The sequence below is a fragment of the Pteronotus mesoamericanus genome, unplaced genomic scaffold (assembly GCF_021234165.1).
Source record: "Pteronotus mesoamericanus isolate MK-2021 breed Mesoamerican mustached bat unplaced genomic scaffold, CSHL_Meso_final scaffold_165, whole genome shotgun sequence".
NCBI lineage: Eukaryota > Metazoa > Chordata > Mammalia > Chiroptera > Mormoopidae > Pteronotus > Pteronotus mesoamericanus.
In genome coordinates this window covers 4,224,532-4,248,195 of record NW_026555307.1, presented here as the reverse complement: position 1 = coordinate 4,248,195, position 23,664 = coordinate 4,224,532, and the positions used below count along the sequence as shown (strand labels likewise).

The 23,664-nt window shown below is 41.7% G+C and overlaps 2 protein-coding genes across 2 annotated transcripts in view; both read right to left on the bottom strand.

The window, feature by feature from the left end:
• RPL13 (ribosomal protein L13) overlaps positions 1-23,664 on the bottom strand; it is a 241,807-nt gene that overhangs the window by 136,576 nt on the left and 81,567 nt on the right. The gene's annotated exons all lie outside the window — the stretch shown is intronic.
• NUDT19 (nudix hydrolase 19) lies at positions 13,805-20,902 on the bottom strand. Its single transcript, XM_054588975.1, has 3 exons — positions 19,892-20,902; positions 15,896-16,103; positions 13,805-14,812 (listed from the first exon to the last, which is right to left on the bottom strand). The coding sequence occupies exons 1-3, from the start codon at positions 20,603-20,605 to the stop codon at positions 14,607-14,609; spliced, it is 1,128 nt and encodes a 375-aa protein (XP_054444950.1). The 5' UTR covers positions 20,606-20,902; the 3' UTR covers positions 13,805-14,606.

Here is a 23,664-nt window from a genome sequence, read left to right as displayed (position 1 = left end):
GAGGGCCGCGCCTCCGGCCAGGTTCGCTGCCGCGGACTCCGCGCGCCCAGCTCCGGCACCCCAGGTACACGGCCTCGCAGCCCAGGCCTGCCACGCACCACGGGTGACGCTCTCCGTCCTCTAACCCAGACGCCTCGGCGGGCGCTCTTCGGGCTTCGACCAACAGACCGGCACCTGCTCAGACCTCCAGGATTCCAGACACCACGCGGTGAGCTAACGGCAACTACAACGGCCGGCGCCCGGCGCACAGCGCCCCGTGCGGCGGGGCGGGGCGGGGCGGGGCGGGGCGGGGCGGGGCGGGGCGGGGCGGGGCGGGGCGGGGCGGGGCGGGGCGGGGCGGGGCGGGGCGGGCTGCGACGCACAAGCGCTGAGCCCCCAGGGGTCACGCGTCAGGTAGTTCAAGGGGTCTTAGGATTCGAGTGGGTTACAGACCTCCGAGGGCCCAGGGATTCCCATATCCACCTTCTTACCAGTCTGAGGGACAGAGTGGCGGCCTGTGAGCCGAATTGGTGTGTAGTAGACTGCCAGGAGGCCCTGCCCTCCGACCCCCTCTTGGCCACCCTTCACCTCCCAGCCTTGAGGAGAGGGAGAGGCACGACTAGTCACTGATGCCTGGTTCTTCGGAGCCTCCAGGTAACATAGCCCACACCCAAGTCCTCCTCCTCCTGGGAAGGTTCTCAGGTACCCAGGTTTTTCCTCCCACCTGGCTCTCAACCAACAAGTTATCTCACCTGTCGGTCATGGGCACCCTTATCACCACCAAGGTCTCAAACGACAGCATCATGAGCTGGGTTCTTTCCCCAGAAGTGTTTTTTTGTTTTTTGTTTTTTGCTATTGTTAAGGCACCACAGAGTTCTCCAAACTTTTGAACACTTGGAAGCCTCTGTTTTCTCACTGAAAGTTGAGACTCAGACTGAGGGCCTCAAGAATTAGATAAAGTCACACTGTTTGAAGCAAAGCACAACCAAGAAGCCCTCAGGGAGGGTTAGCTTTGATTACTACCTCAGTAATAAGCTAAAAACACTTGAATATACCAACAAGAGAAAAGGTGAAAGAATATTTCTTAAATATCAAAGGAATCGTGGCTAAAAAAGGTGATGGGCATAAGTGGTTTTAATATTTCAGTTGTGGGGGGAAAAAAGTTTCTTAAGCCCATGTCAAAATGTGCTAATTTGCTAGTACTGGAACCAACAAGAAGGCAACAGATTGCATCACTTTAGAGAGAGCGTGCCAGTTGTGGGATTATATATTTGGGAAACAGAATGCTCACATAAGCATCCAATTTAAAAGATAAGTTTGCTTTTACAAGTTCAAGCAGATATCATGTGCTCACAGCTCAGGCAGGAGAGTTGGAATGGAGAGGTGTGCTGACTTCCAGTCAGGAGAAAAACAGCAAAGCACGTAAAGTTCACCTGTTGCTGAATTCCACTAATCAGGCCGCACTCCCAACAGTCATCTGACAGGGACAAGTCACCCAAAAGCCCCAGGGAAGCTGACCAACCCCGGGAGAGACCTCAGGAGTCGCTAGCAGCTGCCAAGTGAGTTCACTTGGGGGCTATACCTCTCTCTCTTGGAGCTCATCACTGGCTACATCCAGCTGGGGGAAGGAAACAGGCATCTGGTGGGTTGATAAGCCTGTAACTAGGTAAGTACCTGGTGTATGTGACCAAAAGCCCCTGCCCCGCCATCTTGGTTCCTTTGAACCATCTGGGATTCAATTGGCACCTCTCCACATGTGGCAAGATTTTGTGATGCAAAATCCCTGCCCCCTGCACAAGGACCTGTTAAGATTACTTGCTCTGTTCTGGTTATAAATGGACTTCTGGACTTCTGGTTCTGGTCATATATGTAGCTTTTTTTCTGTGTTAATTTTCTGTGTTTTTAGCCCCAGTGTAATGGGGCTAAAAAAAAAAAAAATTGCATCTTTTCTGGTTCCATCCTCGGCTAGTAACCATAGGAGCAGCATCATCTATACTGAAAAGCAGTCACCTTGGCCACATTTTAGCTAAGAAGAAAATGTTTTTCATTGCAATACTGCCTGGCCTATGTACTTGATTTGGGGGAAAAATAGCCTCTGAATGATTCTTTGAAATATTATACTGTATTACGGCTTGAACTCTTTGGTCAAGTTCTGGAAAATGGGATTAAATCCTATATGTACAAGGCTTTATGTCTTTACATAATCAGGATGCAGCAAAAAAAAGGAAACAAGTTAATGGTACAGAGGGCAGGTATAGGGAAAATGGAGTCAGTCAGGCTCCCTCACCCTGATGTCTAGGCAACTATGATAAGCAGTACTCACATAACCTTGAGTACGGGCCTGCCTGCACAAAAATCACACTTTGTTATATAATATCTTGGTACCCTGCCGGCTTTGTATGCATTTAGTATATAAAGAGTTGGGACTTCCCACAGAGCGACAGGGGGCTTGCAGCATGTGTGGATCACCCCACCCCAGAATAAAGGCATGTTGGACATCCCCACGGCTCTGCAACTTTTCTCCCATCTGTCCGAATAGCCTGGCCTTGAAAGGGTGCAAGATGGCAGGGGAACCTAGAAAACCTCCCCTACCAGACAGTAAAACTCAGGAAGAAGAAGAAAAAAGAGACAATGAGTCTTTTTTTTAAAGATTTTATTTATTTATTTTTAGAGAGGGGAAGGGAGGGAGAAAGAGAGGGAGAGAAACATCAATGCGTGGTCGCCTCTGGTGCGTCCCCTATGGGGATTGGTCCACAACCCAGGCTTGTGCCCTAGACTTGGAATTGAACCAGCGACCCTTTGGTTTGCAGGCCGGCATGCAGTCCACTGAACCACACCAGCAAGAGCAGAAATTAGTCTTTTAAATATGCTACCTGGATACCTGGGGGCTGTTACAATCCTGGGGACAATGGGGAGCTAATGCCACCCCCTGCAGAAGCAGCAGGGCCAACTGCCCCACCTCAATGTGCAGGGAAAAAATGGCCCTTTTAAACTCAAGCCACTTTCCACCCACCTGACATCTTCCACCACCACCACCACCACCCTGCCTCCTCTCCAGCCTCCTTAAAAGTTGTCAAGGACGCTACATAAGTTAATAGCTCACTTTTGAGCACACTAAAGGCGTGCAATAATCATCAAGAATCCAAGTGGGTAATTAATGTTTTTTAAAATTATTAACATAGAATATATATTTGTTTTTGCTTGGGTTTACAAAAAAAAGTTCATGTTATCTCTGTTATGCCTCTTAAAAATGTGTATTTGCCAATGAGGGAAAAAACTCTTTCTGAAAGTTATGAAACGTTCACAAAATTGTCAACTAAATGTTAGAAATGCACAAGAGATCAGAGAGGGAGAAGGGGACGTGGACTCGGATGGGACCTTGTAGTCCCGCTGTCTCCTAGAAGGATAAAACAGGCTGAGGCCTGTTGGACCTGGTCCTTTGGTGGGTGGGGACGGGTCTGAGGTACAATCAGAAGATGCAGGGGATTCATCGTCTGTGGTCCTGGCCCTGGCCTGGCCTGGGGAGAAGGAAGGGATACGTAGGGAGGGGGAAGAGAGTCTTCGGAAGGATCAAAAGATGTTTCTGCCTGGGCACTAGGAATAGGTGGATGTTTGGGAAGGGGAGAGAAGAGGAGAAGATGTAGGGGGCCGCTTTGAGTGGTATCAGGAACTCTAGTCCCACACAAGCTGGAGCCTGGGAGAGGCTCCGTAAGTCTAGGTCAGAAAACTGGTAGTGTGGTTGATAGGCAGGACCCGACAGTAGCTCTGAAGGCCCTCAGGGGAAATCAGGCCTAGAAGTAAATTACAATCCTTGAAGCATGCTGTTTCTCTCTCAAACTCTGTTAATCTTATACCAGATAACCAGCTCACAATCGGAAGGAAATTTACATAATTCCTGGACCCTAACCCAAATTCCATTTGGTGCCTTTCTGTTTACTCATCTCAGACCCAAGCAAATTGGTGTTTTCCTGCCATTTGTCTTCCTCAAACATCGCCTACTTTTTGTAAATTTAAGATAGTGATGTAATTAGATTACCTATACATTCCTGCTACCTATCGCTGGTAACCCTCTTAATAAAAGCCATTTAGCATGGACACTCGGGGCATTCCCCACTAGAGGGAATTGCCTTCCCCTTTCCTTGACAGGCAAACGGTGTCTGGACTGATTTTTCCATCCACAGTGAATCTGGGAACTTCGAGGGCCGAAGTCCCCCATTAGAAGGATTTGGTAGGTGGAATAGGTCTGACATAGGGAGGGTCACCTGTGCAGCTTAAAGAAGGCCTGGACATATGGGACCTCATTTCACTTGCCAAGTCACCAAAAGAAATTGTCAGAGTCTGTGTTACAGTAGAAAATAAGTCTCTTGGGTTTTAAGTCCATTTGTAGGCCTAGGTCTTTTAGACTTCTGAGCAGACACCCCAAGGGGGTGTTACTGGGAGGCAGCGATTGGCCCATGCCCATTATAAGGAATAAGGTTGAGTGGGGAAAGGAGCAAGCCCAGTCTCTCTACCAGAGGACAAACAAGAAGACATCCTGCCCTTGAGGGTCTGACAGGAAAAGGGAGGAGAGGAGGGAGGCGTCCTACCATCTTTCTCACTCCCAAGGGTCCGGGACCTGGCAGGCAGCGACTCTAACCCAGCACTGGGATTTTCAAGACGTTGTCCAGGACAACAGCAGAACAGAGAAGGAGAGTGTCAAGATGAGGGAGAGGGATATACTCCATACCCTACTTCATTTAGCTGGTGTGGATGCAAAGGTCAGGCAAGTGGGCTTCCCCCATCAGGGTCCTCCCGGGTTTCTGCACCAAAATGTTAGAAATTCACAAAAGATTGAGACCAGGGGAGTCGGATGATCTGATCCAAGTGCATTTACTTGAAGCTGTACTTACAGGCGTGCTGAGCCTGGACAGGACTGCAGCAGCGGAGGGAGGCAAGAATGGGGTTTTTAGCCCTGGCTGGTGTGGCTCAGTGGATTGAGTGCTGGCCTGTAAAGCAAAAGGTCACTGATTCAATTCCCAGTGTAGGGCACATGCCTGGGTTGCAGGTCACATCCCCAGTGGGGGGCACATGAGATACAGCCACACATTGATGTTTCTCTCCCTCTCTTTCTACATTCCTTCTCCTCTCTAAAAATAAATAAATATTAAAAAGAAAAAAAGAATGGGGTTTTTAAAAGCAAAAGCGCAGGGTTGCAGGGAAAGTGAGGGAATAAGGAAGGGGTTAATCTCTTGCTCTTCTGGACTGTTGCCTCAGGACGTGAGTCAGGACAATGGGTTAGGTAAAGGGCCAGGCTGTTCCCAGGTATACAAAGGTCAGTCTGACCACCGACCAGTGTGGTTGGCATCAGAGGTCTGTTGTGCAAGGCAGGAGTTTCATTAAGCCGCAAACTGCCGGCTATCAAGCAAGTTGGGATAGCTGAGTCATGAGCGATCTGGTGGGTTGGAAAACTGGTCTGACCCTTTCACTGAAGAATGCTATTATGTAACAGTTGTTATTAAAAGATAAGGCTTCTAAGAATTAAGAATTCTAATTAAGTTGAAAAAAAGTATATGGTTTTGGTAATATAAATTCAAAGTAAATTGTTCTTATTTCTGAATGAGTTAAAAAGAAACTAAAAAGGAGTATGTAAGTAGTAGAGGGCCTGTGTAAATCGCAGAAGGTTTATGTAAGTTAAAGAACCATGGAGAGGGAAGAAGCAAAAAAAAGGAATTGGTGAAGTAAAAAATGGTGAGAAAAAAATGAAGGAAGCATACATATTAAAGGAAGAAAGGATATTGGAGGAAGAAACTCAATAATGGAAATAGAAATGGGAAAATAGAAATAAGAATGAAATAGAAAGGCACCAAGATAAGATAGAAAAACAGAGTGGTTAATTTTATGAAAATGCTGGGAAGCTCCCTTTAGTATTTCAAAACCAGTTGGAATGTCCCCACAAAAACCCCAGGTACAATTGGCAGTGGGACACAAATTAATTGATTTCTTAGTATGAAATAACCTTCATTTGTAATTCTGAGTGTTATCTTAAAATGTTACCAAAAAAAAAAGCAAATTCCTTTGTCAAGTGCATTGTAATCAGATCTATAACCATGCCATTTTAAATATTTTTGTAAGTAGGAGACAGTCATTGTATTACTCTGATGCATTTGCTAAAATGTTACACTTTTAGAAAGATCCATGGAAAGGACTCTGACTTATTCTAAAATATGAATATCTGAGAATAAATTACAGATCATACATTTAAGCTACATAGATTTATAGAACTCTAAAAAATAACTGAATTCATAGAAAATACTGGCAAATAATCAGGATAAACAGGAATCAATCACGGGCCCTGACCAGTGTGGCTCAGTGGTCAGGTATTGTCCTACAAAGCAAAAGGTTGCCAGTTCAATTGCCAGTCAGGGCACATGCTTGGGTTGCAGGTTCAGTCCCCAGCTGGGGCACGTATGAGAGGCAATTGATCAGTGTTTCTCTTCCACATTGATGTTTCTTTTTCTTTCTTTATTTTTCCATCCTCCCTCTCTAAAATAAATAAATAAATAAATAAATAAAATCCTTTAAAAAAAGAATTAAAAATTAATTATGGGGCCGAATGAACTAAAGATAATTATTTTTATAACTTTGTTCAAAATATTACTGATTTTTAAGAATTTGTTTTCTTAGGGCAGTTTGGTAAATTGTACCTTAATAAGCAATATTGAAGCATTATATTTTTCTCCCCACTTGATCCCTCCAGAAATTAAAAGCTCTTAATAAGTGAATATTATTATTTTCATGGCAGTATGTTTATTTGCATGAATACAATAGGAATCTAATTTCTTCATTACAGGACACATGAAACCAGTTTCCAGCTATGATTTTATTAACCAAAACTTTCACTAGAATGTCATATCTGAGAGAAAGATGCCTAGACTCTGGGTGTCACCAGAAAGCTTAAAGGAATGAAGATTGACTTTGAAGATGATAAAAACCCCTTGGAGAAATGGCCTGGTACCTCACTTATTCTTATAGTTCATGGAAGCCTTTCCAGGTAAGGAGCAAAGTTTACTTTCCTGGGAGGTAGCAAAGGAAGAACCTCAAGACATTTTGGGGATGTCAAGAACTTGAGAACTCAACAAAAATCTATAGGTATTACAGGCAAAGCCTGATGCCAACTATGTAGTTTTGCTGCTTTGCCCTGAAGGGCAAATTGAAGCTTAACTTGAAAATTCCTTATAAGATTCCAGCAAAGCAAATTTAAGCCCATATGATCAATGGTGATTCCTGTTGTGTTTATGCAAATAATCAGGCCAAATTGAAACTGGACTTAATGCAGTCAATGAATTGGTCTCGATTTGGCTCTTTAATAAAAATGAGAGTGATTTAGGGGAAAAATAGTGTTTCAATAAAATCTATTGCACAAAATTGTGGAAATTAGACTCTGTTTGGTTGTCTTTAAAATTTTATTTTTTACCTATACACTAGACTGAGTCTTGAATTTTTCCTAGTTCTCTGAAATATTTTGGCTACAACCCCTTAACCTTTTTAGAAATGGAAGAAAATTTGATAGTGGGAAATTGTAACCTTCCCCGCCATTCTTTTAACATTGTCTCCATAAATGCTGACTCTAATAGGTAGCTTGCAGATAAACAGCATGTTTATATAAAAATCCTAGGAATTAACTTCAAAAGATACAGGCTTACCTTAAGTCATCCCAGCTCTGATACTTTCGCTGACCTTCAAACGAAAACCAGGGCGACACACACCAGACCACGGTTTGACCCATTTTGAAATTTTTTTTTTCAGTTTCTTCTATCTATCACAGGCTGGCCCCATCACTACCCAGTGGGATAATCAACTCCACAACACCAGTTTATAAGACACTGGACACAAAAAGGGATTGATATGTACCACTGATTTTTTTTCTTCTCCTTTCCTTTCTTTCTAATTTCTTTATTTCTTTCTTCTTTTTAAAAATATTGATTTTAGAATGAGGGAGAGAGAAATATTGATACTGGGGGATCTGATCAAATCACTAGGGAGGAGTCCCATTTTGAAATTCTTATCAGAATAGACTGTGCTGATCTGTACATAGTCCCCTCAATGGAAGAACTCTCAACCCCTTCCTCTTAAACTCTTTGTTCTTCTTTTTCCTCTCCCTCCTTATAAAAAAAAAAAAATACAAAAAAATCTCTGCCTACACCAAGATGGCAGTGTTCACCTGTGCTGAAGGATCCTTGGCCCTACCTGTGAGATTTCCATTTTAATTTCTCTTAAATGAATGTGTAGATTGCATTTATACCAATATTTAATATTAGAAGTGTTTGGATTCTTTATTTAGGAGTTTGATGAGTTTTTTGTGACCAGAAATATGCCATAGAAACTTAACATTTCATATCAATTAACCTGTGGTTGAAATTGGTATTGTTATATGTCATTTCACTTAAAGTTGCAGTTTCCAAGAACATATAGATGCTATTAAATGAGGACTTACTTTAATAGGAGCGATGAAAGTGGGCACCCTTTTCTTGTTCCTGATCTTAAAGGAAAAACCTTCAGCCTTTCACCACTGAGCATGATGTTGGCTATGGGATTGTTATGTACGGCTTTTATTATGTTCCTTCTATACCTAACTTTTTGAGAGGTTTTTATCATGAATAAATTTTGAATTTTGTCCAGTGCTTTTCCTGCATCTATTGAGATGATCTTACGATTTTATCTTTCATCCTATTAACACAATGTATCACATTTATCTAATTTTATATGTTGAACCATCCTTGCATCCCAGGGATGAATCCCACTTGATCATGGTGTGTGATCCTTTTATCGTGATACTGAATTCTGTTTGCTAGTATTTTGTTTAGATTTTTTTTACATCTAACTTCATCAGGGATATTGGCCTGTAGTTTTCCTCTCTTGTAGTGTCCTTTTCTGGTCTTGGTATCATGGTAATGCCGGCCTTGTAATGTGAGTGTTCCCTCCTCTTTGATTTTTTGGAAGAGCTTGAGTAGTGGCATTAATTCTTTAAATGTTTGTTAAATTAACTGGTGAAGCGGTCTGGTCCTGAGCTTTTCTTTGTTGGGAGGTTTTTCATTACTGATTGAATCTCCTTACTTGTTACAGGACTGTTCAGATTTCTATTTCTGATTCAGTTTTGATGTTTATATTTCTAGGGATTTATCCTTTTCTTCTAGGTTATTCAGTTTGTTGGCATATATAGTTGTTCACAGTATTTTTTTATGATCCTGTTTCTGTGGTATCCATTGTAATGTCTCCTCTTTCATTTGTAATTTTATTGATTTGGATCATGTCTTTTTGTTTCTTGGTTAGTCTAATTAAACGTTTGTCAGTGTTTATCTTTTCAAGGAACCAACTCTTAGTTGTTAATCTTTTCTATATTTTTGCTGTCTCTATTTTATTCATTTCTGCTCTAATCTTCATTACTGCCTTCCACCTACTAACTTTGTGATTGGTTTTTCTTTTTTCTAGTTTCTTTATATAATTTGGTTGAAAACATTTACTCTGAGAGTCTTTATCTTTTAATAAACTTAACCCATTTTTTATTGTCATGATTGATATTTATTCCTGAGTCATTTATTCAAGCTTTTGACTTTTGTTTCATTGCCATTTCCACTGTTTTCTGTCTTTTTGCATTAGGAGTTGTTTTGTCTTTTTGACTAATTTGAAGAGAGACCATTCTATTTTTAATTCTATTTGCTACTTTTGCATTTAAAAACATTTAAATAGGTATTACAAAACTGCAGCCTTTGATTCTCTCATGTTTTGTCTTATTTCTCCCATAGCCACTTACTGTATATAACATAATCTGGAATTATTGAACCAAATTATTTTTTTAAGATTTTATTTATTTACATTTAGAGAGGGGGAAGGGAGGGAGAAAGAAAGGGAGAGAAATGTCAATGTTTGAGAGATACATCTATCGGTTGCTTCTCACATGCCCTCAACTGGTGACCTGGCCTGCAACCCAGGTATGTGCACTGAGAACTGAACTGGTGACCTTTTGGTTCACGGGCTGGTGCTCAATCCACTGCTCTCACCAGCCAGGACTGAACCAAATTATTTTTATAAAAAGGAAGTTTTTATACAATAGGTTGAAATTTTTTTTAATCCTTACCCAAGGATATATTTTTATAGATTTGAGAGAGACAGAGAAACATTGATGTGAGAGAAGCATTGATGTGAGAGAGAAACATCAGCTGCCTCCCACATGCGCCCTGACCAGGGATTGAACCCCCAGCTTTTTTGGTGTACAGGACGATGCTCCAAGCAACCGAGCCACCCACGCAGGACCACAGGTTAAAATTTGAATTATTTTTAACATTTGTAGTACTTTATTCATATATTATTCACATTTACTTCCTATAATTAATTGTTTTCCACAGTCACCATCAGGCCTTCTATTATGCACTTCCACTACTTTGAAAGTTTTTATTTTGATTAATCTGCTGGTCATCTATAGTAGTTCTATGAAGTTAATCTTTTTCAGAATTGGTAGAATCTTCAGAGCCTATATATAAATGAGATTTATATCTCTGGCTTCCACACATGGTTGATGTAGAATTAAGCCCACACATCCTTTTACCCTCAACATGTTATATAGGCTCTCTAGTATATCCTATTATTCTGTGACACACACTCAGAACCCTGATTTTTGTGCTTTCATGAGCAATCTTTCCCTTCCTAAAAATCTGTGTACTCTTTATCTTTGAAATTCAAAAGTCATCCAGCTATTGGATAGTTTTTGTTAATTTTGCTTTAACCACAACAGAACTTTTTTTACCTGAAGATCAACACTTTTTTTCAGCTCAGGAAAAACTTACTTTCTTCTCTAAATAATGCTTTTCTTCTATTTGTTCTAGAATTTTCTTTTAGACATGACATAATCCACGTATTAGATACCCGTCCTCAGCTCTTTTTGGAGGCTACAAGAACAAAATAGTGCAGAAATCCAGGTTTGCCTGAAGGCAGCTACATCTTTTGCAGATTCTGAGGTGGGAAAGAACTTTGAATACTCAAGGAACAAGAAAGACCCTTTTGATGGGAGTGTAGAGGAAAAGGGTGAATGATGAGATTAGGTGGGGCCTTATAGACGACAGTAAATTAACTTAGTTTTTAAATGTGAAGAAAATCCATGGGTTTTAATGAGGGCAGTGACAGGACATGACTTAAATTTCAATGTCCAGATCACTTTTCCAGCTCAATGGGAGAATACAAGGCCAGAATGAAAATGGGGAGACTTGCTCAGAGGCTATTACAGCTGTCTGGTAAGAGATAACTGGCTTAGACTAAGGTGGTAGTACAGAGGTCAGTAGATGGAAAATTCAAGTAAATTGTGGGTAACAGAATCAATAGGACTTGCTAGTCACCTGGATATAGGAATGAAGAAAAGAGAGGAATCAAGAGTGACTTAAGATTTTTAGCTTAAATAACTGGAAAGTTTCTGATATAGGGAAGACTGTACTGAGGGAAACTGCTTAGGGAGCAAAAATTATAGGTTACGGAACAAGTTAAAGTTGTTTAACAGACACCTTAAAATGCAGAGGTCAGCAAAAGTAGGTTTAGAGCTGTGCGTATGCGAAAGTTTATTCTTGTATTATTATTATATTGTTATTATTAACCTACTTTTGCCCACCCCTATCTAGTGGTTTACATAAAATAGAAGTGTATTTTCTTTCACATTAAGAAGCAAGAGGTGAGCAGTTCAAGTCTGACAGGCAGATATACCTTAACATCTGTAAAGGGCGAACAATTTCATTTTGAAGGGATGTGACTTGAACATCACCCAAGGAGAGAAAAATGTCTGAGAATAAGTACTGAGGGACTCTAAGATCTAAAAGTCAATTTGAGAAGAAGAAATTAGAGAGGCCAGAGGAAGAGTGGGTAAGGGGGAGCAAGGAATGGAATACTGTCAAATTTGCAGAAAAATTGAAAAAAAAATAGAGGTTTGAGGAGAAAGGAGAAACTGTGAACTAATTACATTTGCTCAAATGTGAGGGCTCCCCATCCGGCTCCCCCACCACACACACACACACACACACACACACACACACACAAATCAGCTCTGGGCTAAGAGTTAATCCCCTCATATTTGAGTTCTTATTATATCTGCTACAATATAGGACACTCAATGTTTACTTAAAAAAAAAAATGTCAGGACAAGACATGTTAGCCTCAAATGTTGATGCCAACCCATTTTTGGGATTTTATAGATGTCATCCAAAAGAATCAGCAAAGAGGTAGGCAATGAAAATGTGTACTGACTTAGTATTTATTCCTGAGCTTATAACTGCAGTTTAAAGAGACTGTACAGTATTGTAGAAAACAAGTTTTCCTGGCTCTTCCCTGGACAAGGTGGAATGGAGTAGGGATACCAGCATGGTCAAGAAGATGACCAGAAGGAGGAATAGGGACAAGAAATTGGCTTTCTGCTTCTGTATATAAGGCTGAGGCAGCTTAAATATGAAGTAAGGAAGACAACATGATATATGCTACAAACACTAGCAAGCTGGGCTCTAAAACCCTTTTTCAGCTCATGAGGGCAGCCCTATTATTTTGGGCTGGGAGGATAGCACAAGTAGGAAGTCACATGACAGTCTCCCCAAAGGAATTCTTGGAAGGAACCTAGGTTCGTTCACATTTAAAAAAAAAAAAAAATCTTTATGAAGAAAAACCAGTCATATTACTTTCTTACTACATCTCCTAAAATTACCCATTGAGCCATCTAACCCCAGTGAAGGATGCAGGCCTAGGAGGGTTGAGAAAGCTAGTTTTTTGCACAGTCTTTCAGCCTTCCCTCGGCCACATGAGAATAGGCCCTGGGCCTCTAACGCTTTCTTACCAAGAGACAGAGTCTTCATAGAGCCTGTGGTGGACTAGATACCTTAAGTGTGTGGAAATCTTTCCCTGTTTCAAACTCAAGATGTGTCCTTTGCTCTTCTGCTTAAGTGTGTGCTTCATATGGCACCAAGACCACCCCACTATTATGTCTGTCCCCTGTAGGGAAGAGATGGGGTCCTTCTATTGCAGCACAAGAAAGCTATGTGCAGGCCAGTTGTCTTGTGCTGGCTGCAGGGAGGGGGCCTGCCGGCCATGGGGGACCAACATGCACTTCTAGAGCTGATCTTGCTCTGCCTCTTCTCTGTGTGAGTGAAGTGTTGTCCCATCCAATGCTTGGCTGTGCTGTGGTTTCCTTGGCAACTATGCTACCAAGATGTAGTAGGCAGAAGTGTTCAAATACCAGCTTTTGGTGACAAGGAACAGATGTCACTTGCTTAACAATGAATCTGGTTCTACTCTTGGCTGTGGCAGTACCTATGTGAATCTGTTTTGCAGTTTTCTCATCAGGAAGACTGTAGTGTTCACTGAGGTCTCTTCCAGCTACATTCCATTATCTGTAAGAATAAAAGAATATTATGCCCAAGGCCTAAAGTCAGAAAGAACTTTTGTAGATTCAGAGGCCAAATAGAATGCTAACAGTGTCCATGGTTCTCAAAATTTACATATTGGAATCATTTACTGAAAAAAATACATTTTATTCTATATCAGTTTCTCAGCCTTGGCCAGATAATTCTTTGTTGTGGCAGCCGTCCTCTGTATTGTGGGATATTTAACTGCATCCCTGTCCTCTTTCCGCTAGGTAGGAGTAGCAGCATCTCACTCTCACTTGTGACAACCTAAAATGTTTTCAGACATGATCAAATATTTCCTGAAGGGCAAAGTGCCCTGGGTTGAGAACCACTTGATCTATTCCTCTAATCAGGATTAAATGATAAACATAAACTTAATTCATCAATACCTCTATTTCATAAGTAGAAAAATTAAAACATTTCATAGAATATGAAATCCGTTTTATAATGCGTAATACAAAGATCTCAAATAAAATTGGTGTCTTAACCATTTCCCACCTTTAATCAATAAACATTATTCCTCCTAAGAGGAGCTGAGAAAATTACCCATATGAAAATAAACATCATTAATTAACACCATTAAATGATGAGTAAGTCTATATCTCTCTAAGCTCTTTGTTTCATTAACTAGCACTCCAAAGTAAAAATAGTTATGGCCTCATATGTCTTTAAAAATATTAACTAAGACAGATTTCCAGTTTGGTAATAAACCTAATAACTAATGTTATTTAGTTTTCAACAGAATTATATCTTAATCATCAAGCTAAAAACATTACAAAAAAATAACATTGTCACCCAAAGGTTGTATAAGTCTATTGTATATCATGTAATCAGACACTCTGAAATTATCTCTAGCAGAAAGTCTAAGGAATTCATGATCTCCTAAGCACGTCGATGAAGGTGCTAATACAAAGGACATTTAATAGACAATGGCAATAGAACAGCTTACTTAAACTTTTGATAATAAAATAATACAGAAGTGCAAACCCTTGTGAATTTTTTTCTTATTTCAATAACAAGATTATTAATACTTTATATTTGTGTGACACTGTAAAGTTAACAAAACAAAATTAGCAAGAGAGCTCCATAATACACTTGAAATATGAAAGACTAGTATAATTTTTATAGGCACAAAGTTCTTTAAATTCCAAGCAAGAATATTTAACCCTCATTAATTATTAGGACACCTTCAGGTAGGCCATCTTACAAATAATCAATACATTACAAATGGCTCTTATTTACAACATAGGTCTTAGGGTAAACATGTTTATACTTGGACTGAACAGTCACATGGATGCTATAACAATGGCGACTGTGTACCACCATTCGGTGAAATTTCTTGCCCTCCTTCATGATTTCTTCAGTCTTTCTATCACTGGACATATTATCTTCTAAAAACTTTGAATCTTCTAAGTACAGCTCATCTCCTGAAAAATAATATTTTAATTCCACAAAGTTATTTTATAAAACATTCCAATATATTAGTGACATATAAATCAGTATGTTTTTAAATCTATTTCATGTGCTTAGAACTGAGATGGTTGTTAAATAACCCTAATTGTATGAATTTACCTCAATTTCTTTCTTATGTTCTTAGTACCCACGCTCCCTAACACCCATTCTGTGTTCAAGAATTTTCTTGGGCACATATATATTTATGACTGGTATTTTTTCATCGTAACTATAACTTTTATATACTTCATGTCTCTCTTTAGCCTAGGCGATATTAATATTGGCCTTTATATCAATATATTTTTGGTGTTTTAATGTGGACTGCTGTAGTAATTTTAAGATTAGAGAAATCATCATTTATACATTAAAATTGCTAAATTCTCCCACAGTAGGGTGAGTAACAAATACTATCACTGTTGTGAACACTGAGACAGGTCGCCATAAATAGGACAGTCATAAAGCCGCACGCCAAACTGCCACGAAACCTCCATCTGACACGTGCCCAACAACTGATCACCAACGAACTCCCTGATTTAAGTAAGTTGACAATTTACAAGTTCTCATAATTCAAAAAAAATTTTTAAAGATTTATTTATTTTTAGAGAGGGGAAGAGAGGGAGAACGAGAGTGAGAGTGAGAGAAACATCAATGTGCGGTTGCATTTCATGCATCCCCTGCTGGGGACCTAGCATGCAACCCAGGCATGTGCCCTGACTGGAAATTGAACGGGCGACCCTTTGGTTCGCAGGCCAGTGCTCAATCCACTGAGCCACACCATCCAGGGCTCAAAATATAAAAAAGTGAGATAATGTGAAAGAATTTGTCAATGTCTAGAAAATATACTTACATAAATGTATAAGTGTGTAAAGTAACTTACTCAGAACTTCTAGTTATAATAAATACTATTGTATTTTATAGACTTTGACCGTATTTAATTAATACCACTGTAGTATGTAAAATAGACTGCAAATCATGTCTCTTTGTTGGGCAATACTGCAGTACAGCCCAGTGAATTAAGTGCGAATACTAACAAAAGCATTGCCACTTTGCTGGTTTACCTGGTAAAAGGATGATTCTCCCATCAGCAGTTAACAAGTTGACTGGCATCCATCTTTCCACCCCTTCTAATATATGATCCAAACAAAATTTGTGCAAGTCAGACAGAGAGGCAAAGTTTTCAAATCTTCTTATTTCATAGAACTGTGGGGGTGCCAAAAAAATTTCTTTTGATAGGAATCTTCTAGTTGCCTCTGATGGAGATAACCACTGTGGAAGACAAAGGTAGGGCTTCCTGAAGTTTACTCCACAGACAGTATCAGACTTGAGATCTTTAGATCAGTACCTAAGATGTAACTGAGGATGTAGTTAATTCACTAATGCACTTTGCTAGATTCCTCTGAGACAACATGAAAAGGTTTGGTGAAGAAAGCTGAGTTGATCTCCTTAAGAGGTTGATTATTCGGATACTGACCTTGAGAACTAGTAAACCAGGATAGTGCACCAAGGGCTGATAGTCATTCAGCATAAAAGGCAGGAGATACCTGGAAGGCAAAGTAGTTCTGGTCATCCCTGAAGGAAAGAAGAGTCTGAAGTGGAAACTCATGGCAGCAGATTGAGAATATAGTGTCCATTTGTTCCTCCCATAAATAAGTGCCATGGCTAGGCCCTGAAGACCTGGGAGCAGACAAGACAAAGCTCTCTCAGGCCCTATGGGGCCTTTAGCAACCAGAATGTGCCACATGTTATAATGGGGGTACAAAGTCAGGAGCAGTAGGAGCTTTAAGGAGGGTCAAGAAACATAACTCAGTCTATAGTCCCAGGAATGTAATCACAGCAGAGTGGCAACCAGCCAGCATTGGCCCATTGTACTTAAATGGCCTCAGTGCTGTGACTTACCCTCTTTCCTGAGCCTGCCTTCCATACACATTTGGATAAAAAGAGCTAATTCAATGAATATGGAATAACCCCAAAAGGTCTTTCTTTAACTGGTTTACTACATATCCATTTACACTCAGGAAAACTGATTCCCATACCCTAACCCAGGGAGTTGAAATTGACCTCTGCCTTGGATAATTAGAGGCCAAAGGTTTACCAGCTTGTACATGCTTAAACATCCCCTAAGGAACCTATTGAATCTTCATTCTATGGGGCCCAACAATCCATGTTTAACAAGCACCCCAGATTATTCTGAAGCTGGCTGCATTTTACAAACAAAGCTTGGGCTTCAAAGGACCACCCAATCTTTAAATTATTTACAAAGAATTCTGCTTTGTCAGTTCTAAGTGACTTCAGTGATAATAATCAAGATAAGGGTTAAACAATAGGCATCAACCCACTTAATTCAATCTGTTCGGGTCAGTCCAGACCATAGACTAAAAGAAGTTACTCTGTGGCTGGTGTGGCTCAATGGACTGAGTGGCGGCCTGTGACAGCTTGTGAACGGAACGGTCACTGGTTCGATCCCCAGGCAGGGCCCATGCCTGGGTTGCAGGCCAGGTCCCTACTTGTGAGTGTGTGTATGAATCTATCTCTTGCACATTGTTGTGTCTCTCCCTCTCTTTCTCCCACCCTTCCTCTCTCTGTAAAAATAAATTTAAAAAAATGTTTAAAAATAAAAGATGTTACCACTTATTGGTTACTTGTTACTAGTAAAGTGCTGCTCAAGTACTTTATGTAAAATATCTCCAGTCCTTAGGTCAATTCTGCATACTATCACTTTACAGATGAAGAAACTCAGGCAGCTATTCTATCTAAAAATCTGGGCTTCAAACTTGGGGTTGGGAGGGGGAACTGGTTCTAAATTCCACTCTATTTCCACTAGGTTTTGGAACCTCAGCACTATTGACACTTTTGACCAGATAACTCTTTGTTGTGGCAAGTTGTCCTGTGCACTACAGCATACTTAGGCTCTAGTAGGTAGAAGCCAGCAGAAGTCCCTGAGTTGTGAGAACCAAAAATGTCTCCAGACATTGTCAGATGTACCTGTTTGTGGGGTGGGTGAATCTCCTAATGGGAACCACTAGACTTAACCAGACTAAGAATTATTTATTGGAACCTCCTCTGCCAGCCATGAAGTCCATATTACCTTCCCCCAATACAAGGTGAAAAATAGATAAGTGGACAAAAATCTATAAAAACCACCATTTTGAACACTGAAAAATGCAGAATTGTAATGTGTGAGAAAAGAAAAATGAGGTGAACTCAAGAGTTCTGAGACAGGCCAGGACAAGTGGAATAGAGAAACAGACAGCTGAACAAACTGGCCAAGCAATTTACAGCCCGATGCAGAAGGTCATCTCCCTGGAGGTAACATCTAAGCTCCAGGCTCAGGAAAGCAGCAGAGCCAGGTAAGTGAGCCAGGTCCCCTGCAATGACTAATAACCCCCTACCCTGGCACTGACCAATCAGTGAAGACCACAACCCTGAGACAGCACACCTGGAAAACTGACAAATACTCTGTTGAAAACATCCCGAAGACCTTCCCTAAAATTCCTACCACAAGAGAGAGAAACCCTCAAAACAAAGGACCCAGCGAGCCCTCTCCCTCCAGGGAGCATGGGGAGCACGGGGAGCACAGGGAGCTCACCAGCACCTTCCCCTTCCTCTCTTCTTCCCCAACAGGCACTCATCTCCTAAACCCCAAGGGTCCCCATAAGACTTGCAATAAAGGGAGCAATGTGCAAAGAGATATAACACAGAGATATAGTTAATAGGTCAATAATGGAGATGACACAGAGTCTTAAAAATGCTCAAATAATCCAAAAGAAGTCAGGAAAAGAAAAGCAGTGCAAAGAATAGATGGGACCGATAAAAAACTAACAGTAAAGTGGTAGACTTGAATCTAACCTTATTGATAATTACATCAAATATAAATTATCTAAACAAAAGGAAGAAATTGTCATATTGGGTAAAAAGGCAAGACTATATGACGCCTACAAGAAACACATTTTAACTATGAAGGCACAGATAGGTTAAAAGGGAAAACATATACTATGCAATTGTTAATCAAATGAAAGGCAGAGTGGCTATATTAGTATCAGACAGTCAGCTTCAGATTTCAGATAAGGAGTCTTACCAGGAATAAAGAATACTATTTCATAATAATCAAAGGGTCAATCCATCAGGGTTTAACAGTCCTAGATATCTGTGCAGCGCCTTACAAGGGAACTCTAAAATACATGAAGCAAAACCTGATAAACTGAAAAGACAAGACAAACCCACAGTTATTCGTTGAAGATTTAAGCATTCCTCTCTCAGTACAGTATTTGATGGAACAAGTAAAAATGGAAGACCTGAAAGACATTAACAAGGAATCTAACCTAATTGTCATTTTTAAAAACTCCCTCAAACACAGCAGAATATTCTTTTTAGGTGTGAAGGGTACAATTCATCAAAATAGGCCATATATGTGGCCATAAAACAAACTCAATAAATTTTAAAAGATTTTTTTAAAGTAAACCCCTTTAAGAAGAAAAGGATTTTATTCATTTATTTTTAGAGAGAGGAGAGGAAGGAATGGAAGGAGAGAAACACTGATGTGACAAACATCCGTCGGTGCCTCTGTCACACACCCCAGCTGGGAACCTGCCCACAACTCAGGCATGTGCCCTGACCAGGACTGGAACAAGGGACCTTTTCGCTTTGCCGGAGGACGCCGAACCAACTGAGCCACACAGTTCAGGGCTAAATTCAAAAAGATTTAAATCACATAAAGTATGTTCTCTGAGAACTCAACTGCTCTGGAGGTGAAATGACAATGTATGTAAAGTGCCTAGGAGGGGCCTGGAGCCTAACAGTAGTGTGCTCCATTCCTAGGATCTCCGGAGTGGATCCCTTAAGGGAGCCGGGTGGGGAGACGAAAGTCAAAGCTTTGAGACAGTGAAGCCGCGGAAAACACTTCACCAGAAGTCCTGGCTTTGGCCTGCTCGGCTTGGGGTCAGACCGCCTGGATCCCACGCCCGTTCACTTATTGGTTGTACCGCCCTTATTCGGAAGTTCTAGGTGGGTCTTAGTCTAGGCCGGGGTCCCCACTCTGCTCCGTGAGTACGCCTTACCTCGCAGCTCACCACCTCGTCCAAGTCCGGGTAGACCAGCGGCAGCTCACGCAGGAAGCACAGGTAGAAGGTCGTCTCGAAGCGGCGGCCGCCGCGGCCCACGAACGGCGTGAGCCAGCAGCTCCAGTCGTGCAGCGCCCAGATGTCTGGGGTGCAGTTGAGGTGCTCACACAAGTGCAGGAATTGGCGCGCGTCGTGGTGGACTCTGGCGCGCCAGGCTTTCAGCTCCACCTCGGACAGGAGGGCGCAGCCCGGCTCCGGCAACGCAGCTGGCGAGGCCCGAGACCGCAGCAGCAGCACGCCAGCCTCCTCGAAGGCCTCGCGGAGGGCGCAGATGCGGAAGGTCACGTCATCCGGCAGCGCAGCGCCGTCCTCGGTGGCGGTGGCGGGCCCCGCGGCGGGCAGCTCGGGGAAAGTGGTGCGCTGGAGTGGCGCGAGGCCCAGGCCGAAACGCGGCGGCCCGTGGTGAGGCGCAAAGAGGCGCAGCCAGTCGGCTGAGCTGTCTGCCGGGTCCACGGCGCCGCCCGGGAAGACGTGCGCCCCGGGGAAGAAACTTAGCTGCTTGGAGCGCTGCTGCAGCAACAGCCGGAAGCCCTCATCTGGAAGCGGCGGCAGCGACGGGGCAGCGAGGCTTGGGTGCGTCCAGCCTGCCACCAGTACCACGGTGGCTGCCCGCCGCCAGCTGCTTGAGGTCGACCGCAATAAGCTGCTCATGGCTTTTGGCGCCCAGCTTCTGGCGCGGCAGGCGCTCCAACGTATGGACCCTACAACCCCCAGCGGTCTTCTTGGGTCTGAGGACAGAAGCTCATGAGTTGCCGCATTCCGGGCGCTTTGGGAATCCAGGCTGTCGGGCCTGCCCCGGTACCGGATGGGTGTGGGGAAGCACCGCCTCCAGTGCCCTCGTTCCCATCAACGTCACTGTCGCTGGTCAAGGACTGTCACAGCCTCCTGGAAGGAAAGCTGTACATTCCTCACTCAGGACACTGGACCAAGAGCAGGTATGTTTATAGGCGCACGTGACCTGCCCTGGTAAAAGTGAGAAGCGGTCCCAGGCCTGGTGGCAGCTACCCGACCAAAACCTGAGAACTATGCCTTTGTTGACACAAGGATATGTTTCTTTTTTGGGCGGCAGGGAAGTGTCCAAGGGGCAGGTGTCGAGCTTTGCAGGCTCACATGAACCCCACCAACGAGAAAATGATGGGTGCACCAGATGCCAAATCATAAATTTTCCACTGCACAGCCTGAGTGTGAAAGGTCCTCCTCGAATCCATGCTCTCCGAGATAATCAGCCGATACTTTGGTCTCCAGGGCAAGGGAGGACACATGCCCTGGGAGAGTCTGCTAACTTTCATCCACTTGGATCTACAGAATCCACAGTTGCTCTGGGGATCATTTCAGAACCATCGAGTCTGGGTGACATCCTGGAACCTGTGCTTTTAACAATCCCCTACACCCCTGCAGTCCCAGTTCTATAAGCCAAGGGAAGCTGTAATAGGTCACAGGGACATGATCAAATTTGTATCTTCAAAGGTTACCCTGTCACCAGTGTGGTGACTTAATTGAATGGGTCTGAACTAGAGGCTCATGGAATGTGCTAGGCAAGAAATAATGAGGGCCAGAGTTAGGAGAGCGGCTGTGGAGAGGGGGTGAAGTAGGAGGAGGGAATGATTTAGGGTATTTAGAGAGAGATTTGATGTCATGTAGTAATTGGTTGAACATGCAGAGTGAGGGAGAGGAAGGTTCTAGCTTAGGAGTCTGAAGTAGCAGTCCTTCAACACTAGGAGCAATGGTATTTACTGACACTTCCTGTGTGTGAGACGCGAACTTTGTAAGGATTAGCCGTATAATCCTCACAAAACCCTGTAAGGTGGAAATAGCTGTTGCCATTCAGGAAGGTTCTGAAATTGTTTCTCATTATAATTGAGATCCTAACTATAAAAAAATATTTTTTTAATAACAATGACATTTTCTAGGTGATAAGAGCATTGACATTTTTATTGTAAAAACCATATACCAACACTAAATAAAAATAATGAAAAAGACCATTCATAACTCCACAACCTTAAGAAAAATTTTCATTTCTGTATATTTCCTTGAAGATTTTCTCTATATACCTCACACATACATACAAACAGGAACACTCAACTTTGCCTTATGGTAATGGCATATTAAAAGGACTTTTAAAAATCAGTTTGCCAACAGAATCTCTCATTTGGCTTATTTACATTTGTTACATAAACCTTAAGTTTATACAGTTCTAAACTTCCATACCAAAGAACAAGGATGCCCAAGATCTCATAGTACTACAATGAAAATGCCCAGAATCCTCTGTGGAATGAGATAAAATGAGTAAATGAAAGAGAGGAATGCTTTTCCAGAAACTCATTTAGTCCTCATGACACAGGGCTGCAGCATGTGGTCAGTTCCCTCCCTTTTGGTCTGTTCCCAACAGCCAAAGAAACAGTATTTGAATATGACTTTGAGCTGTGTTGACCAATACAGAGCAGAGAACTACATTCTGGAAAGCACCTAAGTAGCTAAAAACATATCATTGTGCACATTGAAAAGGAAAATGCAGCATCATCAGGGTCCACATGCAAACCAGAACTCTCTCCAAGCAGAACTATTTTTTAGCCACTCAACATCACACATCTCATATGTAGCTTACTGTAAACCTTAGGTAAGTCATTAAGTTTATACTCTACTTTTATTTACTAAAAATATTTTCCCTTATGGCATTTAAAAGCATAAGTTCTTAGAACACATAAAAAAATTGCCTACTGGCAACTTCTACAAACATTTTTTTTTAAACTAATAGCAATAGTTCAAAGTTCCCACAATGAGTCTAGACATTCCAAGTTCTTGTCTTCTCACTAGCACATAAACCAGTGTTGTTTTCCCAGAAGAGAAGCCAGGGGTGTTTTCTCTTTACAGGTATTTAACTTTACCAGAGATTTTACTTCACAATAGCATTTTACTTTGGAAGTAAAGATCTATCCTGTAACTTGAACCTTTAATTTGGGGAAATAGACGTTCTCTGCCCATAGACTTTAACATTGACCTCTTCATCTATCTCCTATATTAAACATGTTGAACTTTGGTGTTTTGTTTTCCCCTATCACTTGTATCATGGTATAAGATCATACCAAATGTTTTTTAGAAAATTAGTAACTGATATCAAACACCTAAATTAAGTCAGGCTTCTACCAGAAAGCAATTTCTTGAATTAGCTATAGAAATGAGAGCAGAAAGCTAGAGAGAGCAGGCTCTTGCTCACACAGAAAGTGATTTTGCTTGTATCATAGAGCAAAAGTTCTATTAGACAAGGTTATAACTACAAATAATGCCAAATATTACTAATGTTTAAAATTTTCAGACATGTTCTCCCTCCCTTGAGCATGCCTATGCCTTTCTTCCCTTTAAGGTGTGTATCTCCTAAAATCTAAGGGTCCCCACAAGACTTGCAACCAGGGGAGCAGTGGGCAGCAGCAGCTTGTCCCCAGCTAAGCCCCGGAACCTGTTTCCAAAGCCCCTTTTCCCTGACTTCCCAGTGAGCCAAAGCAGCCCACCTCAGCTCTCCTGTTGCTTCTTCTATCCTAAGCCCTTCCTTGTTTCACTGCCCCCAGATTTAATAAATGTACTCTCAAAATAAAAAAAAATAAAATTCAAACTCAGAGTTGTTTAAGCTAATAGGTCTACAGGATAAATATGTTTATGGTAATTTAGCCTCTTGTTGCAACATTTTACCACTAATTTCAGTGAACAGAGGACTC